This window comes from Erpetoichthys calabaricus, chromosome 2, assembly GCF_900747795.2.
Source record: "Erpetoichthys calabaricus chromosome 2, fErpCal1.3, whole genome shotgun sequence".
NCBI classification, from domain to species: Eukaryota; Metazoa; Chordata; class Cladistia; order Polypteriformes; family Polypteridae; genus Erpetoichthys; species Erpetoichthys calabaricus.
The window spans coordinates 168,680,659-168,693,055 of NC_041395.2; the positions used below are offsets into that span (position 1 = coordinate 168,680,659).

Genomic DNA, 12,397 nt, shown 5'->3' on the forward strand with positions numbered 1-12,397 from the left:
GTAAGTGCCACATCAATAAAAGAGGGCCAAGTTGTTTCATGTGGAATGACAGGTGGACAGACAGAATGACTTGTGCTTATACAATAAGTACTTTGTGCTTTATATTTGAATGCACCTAAAAAAATGTAATTGTCATTGTACACATGCATGCCTCGGTCTTCTACTAACAGCTACTGACCGAGAGGTTAACACAAATAACTTGCAATAAAAGTGACAACAACTGAGCAAAGTTATACAGTTAGGTCCATAAATATTTGGACAGAGACAACTTTTTTCTAATTTTGGTTCTGTACATTACCACAATGAATTTTAAATGAAACAACTCAGATGCAGTTGAAGTGCTTTAATTCAGTGGGATGAACAAAACGATTGTATAAAAATGTGAGGCAACTAAAGTATTTTTTTAACACAATCCCTTCATTTCAGGGGCTCAAAAGTAATTGGACAAATTAAATAACTGGAAATAAAATATTCATTTCTAATACTTGGATGAAAACCCTTTGCTGGCAATGACAGCCTGATGTCTTGAACTCAAGGACATCACCAGATGCTGGGTTTCCTCCTTTTTAATGCTCTGCCAGGCCTTTACTGCAGCGGCTTTCAGTTGCTGTTTGTTTGTGGGCCTTTCTGTCCGAAAGTTTAGTCTTCAACAAGTGAAATGCATGCTCAATTGGATTAAGATCAGGTGACTGACTTGGCCATTCAAGAATTTTCCACTTCTTTGCTTTAATAAACTCCCGGGTTGCTTTGGCTGTATGTTTTGGGTCATTGTCCATCTGTATCATGAAACGCCGCCCAAGCAATTTGACTGCATTTAGCTGGATTTGAGCAGACAGTAGGTCTCTGAACACCTCAGAATTCATTCGGCTGCTTCTGTCCTGTGTCACATCATCAATAAACACTAGTGTCCCAGTGCCACTGGCAGCCATGCACGCCGAAGCCATCACACTGTCTCCACCATGTTTTACAGATGATGTGGCATGCTTTGGATAATGAGCTGTTCCATGCCTTCTCCATACTTTTTTCTTGCCATCATTCTGGTAGAGAAACAAAGAATGTTTTTCCAGAACTGTGCTGGCTTTTTTAGATGTTCTTTAGCAAAGTCCAATCTAGCCTTTCTATTCTTGAGGCTTAAGAGTGGCTTGCACCTTGCAGTGCACCCTCTGTATTTACTTTCATGCAGTCTTTTCTTTATGGTAGACTTGGATATCGATACGCCTACCCCCTGGAGAGTGTTGTTCACTTGGTTGGCTGTTGTGAAGGGGTTTCTCTTCACATGACTCTATGATCATTCACCACTGTTGTCTTCCGTGGACGTCCAGATTTCTTTGCGTTGCTGAGTTCACCAGTGCTTGCTTTTTTTCTCAGGATGTACCAAACTGTAGATTTTGCCACTCGTAATATTGTAGCAATTTCTCGAATGGGTTTTTTCTGTTTTCACAGCTTAAGGATGGCTTCTTTCACCTGCATGGAGAGCTCCTTTGACCGCATATTGTCTGTTCACAGCAAAATCTTCCACATGCAAGCACCACACCTCAAATCAACTCCAGGCCTTTTATCTGCTTAATTGATAATGACATAACGACGGACTTGCCCACACCTGCCCATGAAATAGCTTTTGAGTCAATTGTCCATTTACTTTTGAGCCCCTGAAATGAAGGGATTGTGTTAAAAAATGCTTTAGTTGCCTCACATTTTTATGCAATCGTTTTGTTCACCCCACTGAATTAAAGCTGAAAGTCTGCACTTCAACTGCATCTCAGTTGTTTCATTTAAAATTCATTGTGGTAATGTACAGAACCAAAATTAGAAAAAAGTTGTCTCTGTCCAAATATTTATGGACCTAACTGTAGGTATACATTTACCTTTAATAAAGTTGAACTTTAGTACAGATGTTTTAACACACAGAGTGGTAACACATGTTCTGCCCATGCATTTCTAGATTGATAGGTATTAATGAGTGTACTTAACTATAGATGTGTACCTGTTCTAAAGCTGAACACTAGAAATATATCAATAACACTCCTCAATTAAGAAAACATGTTTAATTCTTCATGTACTGTGAAGTAAATAAAATCCATCCCCATTTTTTTCCAAAAATTATGCAATGATTTTTTTTGAGAGGTTGGAAAAAGCTTCCATAAATATCTTTAAAGACACCATCACTGTACTTGTGTGTTTATCAATACCCATGTGAATTCCTGGAATTTTTCAGTATACTACCCATGTTTTTCATAAAGAGTTGAAAATTGTCCTCTAGTCTCCCTTTGCTGTGGAACAGAGTGAACCCAGTATCTCACAGTGCTGATGAAACCTCCTCTTTACTACTTTAAAACGCTAAAATTATATAAGAATAGGGGGCCTCGCCCCCTGCTCACTTTGCTCTTCAATCACCCAACCAACCTGGCCTGTGCTACACGCCAGCCACTTCACGTCTCTGCCGCTTGCATATGTGGATTTCACTTTCACCAAGCAACAAATCTTTTAATTCTCGCGGATACACCTCTTCATTGGGAAGAAACACTACTTTTCCCTGATGGCAACATGAATTAGAAGATCTACAAGTCTCAAACTTAAACTTTAAAGCCTCACAATATCTACATACGTCTGACATATCACCTATGTCCATATATTCGATCTCTATTCACTGTTCCATTATTTCACAGAGTAATAATTTCCATTTGTTAGCGCTAATGCGATCTTTACTATCATTTTTTTTGATACTTTTGAATTTTACTACTTTCATAATCTAACTTTCTCCACTTGTGTATCATGCCAATGTTTTTTTTGAGCCTTTCAAATCCACTGCTTTCATAATCTCTAACCTGCTCTGCATGTGTTTCGCCCCAACGTTTTTGAACCTCTTTATGACGTTCTACTGTCTTCTACTCTGTCTTATTTCTGACCTTGCTTGGACCTGCTAGGTTTTCAATTCCACCTGGTCCAGGACGATTATTACTTTCCCTTATTTCACCGAGTAATAATTTCCGTTTGTTAGCGCTAATGCGATCTTTACGCTCTTTTTTTTTTTTTTAGATACTTTCGAATTTTTCTACTTTCATATTCTTTAACTTGCTCTGCATGTGAATCGCGCTGTTTTTTTTTTTTTTGAGCCTTTCGAATTCCACTGCTTTCATAATCTCTAACCTGCTCTGCATGTGTAACGTGCCAATGTTTTAGAACGTCTTTATGAAATTCTACTGTCTCTCTTTGTCTTTTATTTCTGACCCTGATTGGACATGCAAGGTTTTCAATACCACTTGGTCCAGACTGATTATTACTTTCCTTATTTCCAGAATTTGCACAACGCGCTGCTCTTTCTTGTTTGACGTGTCATCTAGAATGTATAAAGTTATTGTCCTGATAAAATTTATAAGAGCCGAGAGCACGGGAAGTGTGTCTGACAAAAGCATTCACACGACTGAGAGGTTAGATGACTGTGATCTTGTTTGAAAATTATTGTAAGTCACCGTCTTGCGGAACTTGCTTCCAAAGGTTGACTTGAAAAAATCTCATGTAAAAAGTCTCAGTCTCACGGGACCTCATTCGAAAAAGTCTATTCAAAAAGTCATGTCTTGTCCCAAGATTTTTTTATTATAAGAGAGACACATTCTGGAGACACAACATTCACTTCACAACCCGCAAAATGGTAAAAGGAAATGATATCAACAAAAAAGGAAAAAAGGCTGGAAAATGCTTCAAACACACCATTGAATACCCTGGAAAATGCCAAAAAACACATTTATAACACATGTAACAAGTGTGAATGGGCTCTATAGGTAAGGGAAATTGCAGTTTTAGTTACTAAGTATTTGTTTCATTACCTTGAGAATCCGTGTCTGTTCTTTAAAGTCCTCATCTTCATCTGACTCTGCATCTGGAAGATTATAAATCTTAATCCCTTGTTCTTCAATCTCATCCAGTATCTTAAAATGAAACAAATAAATAATCATGAGACAAAAACATTTAATAAAAACTGGCAAATTTCTTCAGCTGTTATCCTCACCTACACAAACACATGAGGCCTAGTGCTCAAACAGTTATTGCTTTTAGTACTTTTTCCAAGGAACATGTATGAATATGAAATTTCACTTTCTTTCGTGGCTCACAAGCATGAATGAAAGATCTGATTTAATAATGTTCCTTTGTCAAATATAAGGAACAAAAGAGCCCTTCTGTTTTCATTGAAAGGCAGCTACTTTATGCTTTATCTGACATAGATTTCTAACACTTGTTAAGCAGAAAAAAATGTAAGGCCTTGGTTTTGTGCTGCACTGACAGGTTGGACTCTGCCCGAGAATACATGTGCCTTACTGCACATTTCAGCTTCTCAACAAAGATTATCTTGAAATGAAGCTTACCATTCTGGAAAACTTTGCAAATTCAAGTAAATAAGGTAGAGACATTGGAGAAAAACTTTTTTTAAAATTAAGACTCTAACATCACAGTTGACACAAATCGCTTTATTGCATATAGCTAATTAAATACAGACCTAAAATAATACTGCTTGTCCTTGCTTTCCTGAATTTTTTAGCATTGAATGGTGCAATACGTTTCATTAGCTATAAAATATTTAGGGATGTTAGCCATTATAATATGCTACATTCTGATATTGCAAGATTGTGAAGCAGAAGAAAAAGGATTACAATGCATGCATGGCAAAGGAATCTTTATCTCACAGAATGGAAACAGCAGCCTTTTAAAGAGATAAAACAGAAGCTCTGTTACTCAATATTTCTGACCTGAATCTTTATTAAGTAATCCATATTAAAAACCAATATAAAAAATATTTAAATGAGTAACTTCCTTACCCTTCGCTTCAGACGTTCCCTTTCCTTCAGTGTTAGTGTATCAGCCTTAGCAATCACAGGAACTACGTTCACCTTGTTATGAATCGCTTTCATGAATTCCACATCCAGAGGCTTTAGGCTTTTTAAAAGATACAGGAGTCACCCTGATCAGTTATGTTTTTTGTCCACAACATTTAATTCAAATAGGTATCTTATGCATTTACAATACCAAGCATACACAAATGAGGAAGTCTACAGAGGCTGATAGACTGGTGGAACTACAAAGGATTTATAATCTAGCCACCAGGATGGGGGTCCTGGGGAGCTTAAATCAGCCCAACTTGGTGACAGACCCAAGCCCAGAAAAATAAAGTTAGCATCAGGAACGGCATTGGGCTGTAAAACTTAGTCAAAATCTTAATAATAGAATTAATCCAATCAGCTTTGGCAAATGCTAGGGCATACCCCACAGGTGACACACAGGGACCTTGCATGACCCTTGTGGGAAGTGAGCGAGGGCCACTAAGCCAAGGGTGAGCCCGATAATGCAATTACTCCAGAAGAAGACAGGAGAGGGGAAAGTAAAGGGTAAGTTAAAGGTAAGATTGGGGACACAATGTTGGGAAAATAACAAGGAAAAAAAAGTTGGCAGATTTTACGGAAAGGAAGAAAGTGAGAGTGTTGTGCGTGCAAGAACATAGAGGAGGGTGAATAAAGCAAGAGAACTGGGTATAGGCATTAACTAGTTGTACAGAGGAGTAAATGAGCAAGGGAGAAATGGTGTAGGCATAACAGTATCCAAAGAACTAAAAGACAGTCTTGTCCGTGTGAATAGGAAGAGTGATAGGGTGAAGAGGGTGTCAAGACTGTAGTTAATGTCATTTGCACCAATGGGCTGTGAGGAAGGGGAGGAGAAGGACATTTTCTGTGAACAAATTAATGACGGTCTTGTAGAGTGGTACAAGAAGGAGAAAAGGTGACTGTTGGTGTTGATCAAAATAGGCACGTGGGAAAGCGTAGGGAGATAATAGAGAGGGTACACGCAGAGTGGGGAGTAGGAGGAAAGAATAGCAGATTTTTGTCACTGCATAAGATTTGATAATAGCTGACATGTTTTTTTGTAAACAGAGTAAACCAGCTTGTGAAATACAGTAAGAAGAGAAACCCTCAACTAGATCTTATTTAGAAGAGGTTAAGAAGTGTAAGTTCATATAAGTGCAACAGTATAGCATGAAGTAGTAATGGACTAGGATATCAGAATCAGCAGGACAATAAAACCAGAACAAGCAGCATCAAAGATAATGTGGTGGAGACTAAAAGAGGAAGGGCTTTGGAACACGTTTAGGGAGAAAGTTTTAAATAAAATGCTGTCATCTGAGAGTGTGGAGGAATTGTGGGAAAAGAACAGCAAAGTTGTACTAAGAGCAAGTGAAGTGGTATTGGGTATTATGACAGGAAGGAGCCCGCCTGCAGAAAAAGAGGCATGGTAGTGAAACAGAGTGGTGTAGGATCTGATAAAGGCTAAGAAGGAGGCGAAGAAGACATGGTACCAGTTAGGGAGGGAAGAAGACAGAGGAATGCATAGGTTGAGAAATAAGGAGCCAATGAGGGTACAAACTTTGGAGATGTATGAAATATTAAATAAAAAAGATGGAGAGAGAATTACATAATTTCGCGAAAGCTAAGAACAAGGCTCAGAAGAATTTTGTCTGATGAAAGATAAGCAAGGTATGTTCCTAAGTGAGCATGATAGGACTAGGAATAGATGGAAGAAAATGCAAGAGTAGTATTTGGACATGGAGTCACAAATGAACGGCTAGTACCAAGAATAAGGAAGGAGGAAGTAATGGAGACACTGAAAAGAACTAAAAATGGAAAGGCAATAGAACTGGATTAAATACCAGCAGAAGTATGGAAGACGATAGAGTAGATGTGCTGTGGGATCTAATGCAGCAGACCTATGATCAGCAGAAAAATACCAGAGGAGTGGGGGAACAGTGCTATTGTACCCATTTTTAAAGGAGAATGGTGATATTCAGAAATGTGGAAACTATAGAGATAAAGTCAACGTCACATACAATGAAAATTTGGGAAAGGGTTATGGAGAGAAGACCTATGGAAGAGACTATTGTAATGCTGTTCAAAAATTGTGTTTTTGCAGTATGCTAAATATGATTCTAATAATTTCTGTATTTTTCGCTCCATAAGACGCACCTAACCATAAGATGCATCTAGGTTTAGAGGAGGAAAATGAGAAAAACAATATTCTGAACCAAATGGTGTACTAATATATATTTAATAAAATATAACAGTGGTATTAAGAACCATCAAAACTGTCATTAACAAATATTAAATCATTCTTGAGGCAGATTGAAGACTTAAGCGCCAGCTTAAGTGAAAAATTAAGGAAAACACACTAAGTAATTGCAACACAAACACTGACTTCATCAGTTTTAACGCGAAAATATGCCGACGAAAGAAGAGAAGCAGGCCGCTCAGCAAGTGCATCAACCTCTGAGCAAAGGAATGCTAAACATACAGAGAAAGAGTATGAAAACTATGAATGCTCAAGTCAAGTGTATTCGTGCTGTGCATCGTTACTGTCTAGTAATATATAAAATCCAATGTATGTACAGTGCATCTGGAAAGTATTCGCAGCGCATCACTTTTTCCACATTTTGTTATGTTGCAGCCTTATTCCAAAATGGATTAAATTCATTTTTTTCCTCAGAATTCTGCAAACAACACCCCATAATGACAACGTGAAAAAAGTTTACTTGAGGTTTTTGCAAATTTATTAAAAATAAAAAAAATTGAGAAAGCACATGTACATAAGTATTCACAGTCTTTGCCGTGAAGCTCGAAATTGAGCTCAGGTGCATCCAGTTTCCCCTGATCATCCTTGAGATGTTTCTGCAGCTTAATTGGAGTCCAATTCAGTTGACTGGACATGATTTGGAAAGGCACACACCTGTCTATATAAGGTCCCACAGTTGACAGTTCATGTCAGAGCACAAACCAAGCATGAAGTCAAAGGAATTGTCTGTAGACCTCCGAGACAGGATTGTCTCGAGGTACATATCTGGGGAAGGTTACAGAAAAATTTCTGCTGCTTTGAAGGTCCCAATGAGCACAGTGGCCTCCATCATCCGTAAGTGGAAGAAGTTCGAAACCACCAGGACTCTTCCTACAGCTGGCCGGCCATCTAAACTGAGCGATCGGGGGAGAAGGGCCTTAGTCAGGGAGGTGACCAAGAACCCGATGGTCACTCTGTCAGAGCTCCAGAGGTCCGCTGTGGAGAGAGGAGAACCTTCCAGAAGGACAACCATCTCTGCAGCAATCCACCAATCAGGCCTGTATGGTAGAGTGGCCAGACGGAAGCCACTCCTTAGTAAAAGGCACATGGCAGCCCACCTGGAGTTTGCCAAAAGGCACCTGAAGGACTCTCAGACCATGAGAAAGAAAATTCTCTGGTCTGATGAGACAAAGATTGAACTCTTTGGTGTGAATGCCAGGAGTCACGTTTGGAGGAAACCTGGCACCATCCCTACAGTGAAGCATGGTGGTGGCAGCATCATGCTGTGTGGATGTTTTTCAGCAGCAGGAACTGGGAGACTAGTCAGGATAAAGGGAAAGATGACTGCAGCAATGTACAGAGACATCCTGGATGAAAACCTGCACCAGAGCGCTCTTGACCTCAGACTGAGGCGACGGTTCATCTTTCAGCAGGACAACGACCCTAAGCACACAGCCAAGATATCAAAGGAGTGGCTTCAGGACAACTCTGTGAATGTCCTTGAGTGGCCCAGCCAGAGCCCAGACTTGAATCCGATTGAACATCTTTGGAGAGATCTTAAAATGGCTGTGCACCAATGCTTCCCATCCAACCTGATGGAGCTTGAGAGGTGCTGCAAAGAGGAATGGGCAAAACTGGCCAAGGATAGGTGTGCCAAGCTTGTGGCATCATATTCAACAAGACTTGAGGCTGTAATTGCTGCCAAAGGTGTATCGACAAAGTATTGAGCCAAGGCTGTGAATACTTATGTACATGTGATTTCTCAGTTTTTTTATTTTTAATAAATTTGCAAAAATCTCAAGTAAACTTTTTTCACGTTGTCATTATGGGGTGTTGTGTGCAGAATTCTGAGGAAAAAAATGAATTTAATCCATTTTGGAATAAGGCTGTAACATAACAAAAGGTGGAAAAAGTGATGCGCTGTGAATACTTTCTGGATGCACTGTATGTCTGTCTGCTTTTTACGAGAGAACTACTTAACGGATTTAGATCGTTTTTTTTTGTATAACTTGCTTGAACATTCTAGTTGATTTTACGACTGCTCTCATTTCGCTATGTAACATAGTTCGCTTGCAGTACCGATTTATTTGCGCAAATTTGGGCCGGGGGAGGGACCTTCCTCACTCACTCACCAGCTTCGGGGCGTGTTCCTTAGCTCCGCTTAGCTAGAGAACGAGAGAACAATTGAATTCAAATTTGTTTTATATTTAAAATAAAGTGTTACTAAGGTCTTGATTAGTTTGAGTCCGGATATTCTCTTAAGTGTATGCCACATTGAAAATACAGATTGCAATTCAGATTGTGGATCATAATTTTGTGTTAAAAGGTTCATGATATGATTTTTTTTTGGAAAGACCGCCACCCCTAATTTGACTAATCAAGTTTTCAAATTTATGTAGGATTCATTAACCCTTTGGTTAGTGATGTGTTGGAGACCCCTGCCTTAGAGGGACACTTTTTTAAAAAACACTGGATACATCAGCACTGTAGTCTGCAGGTGGGAAATCACTCATGCACGGCTCTCTGCACTCTCCCAGGTCCTGGGTGATGGGCAGAGGACGGCAACTGACCAGACGCCCTGAGATTCAGCATTAAAGTGAGACATTTAAGCAACCCCAGGGGTATCTCGTGGTCCTATCACTTCCTCTTCTAACAGCTGTCGCTACCGCTGACAGGTCAGGTAATACACATCACGGTCTGTGGTGCAATATTTGCTCCATAAGACGCACAGACATTTCCACCCACTTTTGGGGAAAAAAAAGTGCGTCTTATGGAACGAAAAATCCGGTAACCTGTGTGTTTTTAGTATTACTTAGATGATAGCTTTTAACCTGTGTAACTAAGACTGTATGTTTTATAGCTTATAAACTGACATTTCTGTAATCAGAATTTTCTGTAACTTAAATTAGCAAGCACATAGAAATTACCTCATTATCTCATTGATATTGATAAGGTAGTTTTCCAGGAGTGTTGAATTTGGGAAGTAGATAAACTGCTGGCGTATATGTAAAATAAACGGACAAATTCTGGGAAAATAACTATAAACTGTTAAAGAGTGTAATTGTTTATTAGATTGTATATGCTTAAGCTTAGAAAAAGTAACCTGTGTGTAATGCTTGTAGGGATATGTGAAATAAAGGCTTGGGACTTTGAAATTAGCATATTTCATGTCTAGCCAAATGTAACTTAGTTAACTAACAACCAGACCATGGGATTTTACCAGTTGTTCCAAATATTTGACTGATTATTCTGAATTAAACAAGATGTTTGTTTCTGACATTTATTCTACAGTCATACTTGTGGTTTTGGCAATTTTTTTGTCCATGATGACAGGAAGCACGTCAGATCATATCAAACAACAGGACAATGATGATCATGTTTTTCAGCATTAGCGGACTTGATAATAAAGTCTCCCCTTGATCAGAGTGCTAATCGGTGACATTACTCGGAATTGCTGAGATGTCTGTAGGGAAGCATCACAAAAAATTGTCAGTCAGTGTTTTTGACAAAAAACAACGTGGTTGTTGCTTCACAACTCCCATAATGTATTGCATCTCCAGTGGAGTATTTTGGCAGTGACTAAAAAGGAAATCCGCAAGTTCCATAATGAGACTTCATTTTTTTTAAACAATTTTGGATCACCCCTCGTAAGTGATGCTTACTTCTTTTTTGACTGAGATTTGTGCATTAGTATGTTTAAGCCAGAGGGAGCAGGTCTCACAACTTTGTACAAGATGAACAGCAGAAGTCAGTAAGGATGCTTTATGGGCTCAAGTCTTGGCTGTATAATAAACCAAAATCTTCACTTGAATACTGTATGTACATTTCATCTCAACTCCTTTCTATAACAATTACATCAAGAAACATGCATGCTAATTTCATAACCAGAAAGTGCCTAAGTCAATACACATTAAATCTGCTTCTAGTAGCGATATCCGATTTAAAACTATAATGTGCATCATTAGCTTCATTTTCAATAAGCTTAGTTAAGTAGCAAAAAGTCACATACCCGTGCCCCAGAGGTGAGATAAAATAAAAGCAGCAATGCACTCGATTATCCACAATGTGTCTGCGATTCAGGCCACTTTCATCATGAAGGTAGCGTTCAAACTGGTCATCAATATAGGCAATAATTGGACTGAAGCTATATAAAAAAAAAAAAAAAAAACCAGAAAAAAAATTAACTCAGTTGTAAAGAAGAATGTAAATCTATAGTTTCAATGGGTGCTGCAGGTGGAGCAGAGGTAGTGTTACTGCTTTACAGTAAGGACATTGTGGTTTCACTTCCCTGGTCCTCTCGGTGTGGAGAGCACCTGGAGTTGTGAGAAAAGCGCTATATAAAGATGTACTTCCCAGTGTTTACTGTTTTTCAGAGCAGTTAACTAATACAATTGCTATAGAAGTAGGAAAGGATCATATCAAACTTCTGGATGTCTCCATGGAAATAAGATGGATGTCTCCTGAAATTCATAAGCAAAGTCCTACATTTCACTACTGTAATAAGCTCTTTACTCACTTAACTCTTGTTTAATTTGCTGTTTTGCTGAGCTTTGTTATCTTTAGTTATCTTTGTTTTATGTTGAATTAAACGAAAACCACGTTAATTTTATTCTCATGCCCACCTTATTTTATAATGTGCATATTAGGTCATTTGGCGACTTTAAACTAGCCAGCTGCAAGTGGGTGCCAAAGTGTAACTAATGCTTTCATAAAAAGGTTGAATACTGTCTTGTACTCAATGTCAAAAGATGTAGTTACCTTTTGTGATCCTGTATGGGACTAGCAAGATTAGAAATTACTGAAAATTAGGTTTGCTGGTGCAGATCTAAGAAACTCTAACAACATGGGCATAAAAACATCATAATTTTAATGTAAACTAAAGAAATATGAATTAACCAGACACAGATTAATTACTTTATTCCACTCCCATTAATCAAATAAACTCTCTTTTACAACTGTTTTTCCTGTCACACTAAGAAGATGACAAAACAAGCCTTAGCACTAAACAAGCAGGTAAAATCATACTAGTCACTATCACTTTTTAAAATAATATCAGACTCAGCTGCTGCAATGTTTTATGTCTCCATCTGCACAATACCCCCTTACCAGTCCTGACTGTTAATTGCATCCCCATATCCTGGTGTATCTACAACTGTTAGCCTCAATTTTACTCCTCGCTCTTCGATTTCCACTGTTGATGCCTCAATTTGCACAGTACGCTCAATTTTCTCTATAAAAAAAGATTGAGAGAGAGTATGAGCTGTGTCATTCGGTTTTTAAAAGTACCCAAGAGCTTTTCATGGTTCAAAAC

The 12,397-nt window shown here is 38.6% G+C and overlaps 2 protein-coding genes across 3 annotated transcripts in view; one reads left to right on the top strand and one right to left on the bottom strand.

Annotated features, from left to right (window-relative positions):
• Window positions 1-12,397, top strand: part of LOC114669500 (F-box only protein 44-like) — a 560,525-nt gene that overhangs the window by 171,063 nt on the left and 377,065 nt on the right. The gene's annotated exons all lie outside the window — the stretch shown is intronic.
• The window catches only part of septin2 (septin 2), a 66,299-nt gene that overhangs the window by 31,931 nt on the left and 21,971 nt on the right, over window positions 1-12,397 (bottom strand). For both annotated transcript variants that reach the window (XM_051923560.1, XM_028825741.2), the window contains exons 5-8: window positions 12,193-12,316; window positions 11,096-11,230; window positions 4,812-4,929; window positions 3,825-3,926 (exon numbers count right to left, since the gene is read on the bottom strand). In XM_051923560.1, the coding sequence (XP_051779520.1) occupies window positions 3,825-3,926; window positions 4,812-4,929; window positions 11,096-11,230; window positions 12,193-12,316 (479 nt within the window). The remainder of the gene's footprint in view (window positions 1-3,824; window positions 3,927-4,811; window positions 4,930-11,095; window positions 11,231-12,192; window positions 12,317-12,397) is intronic.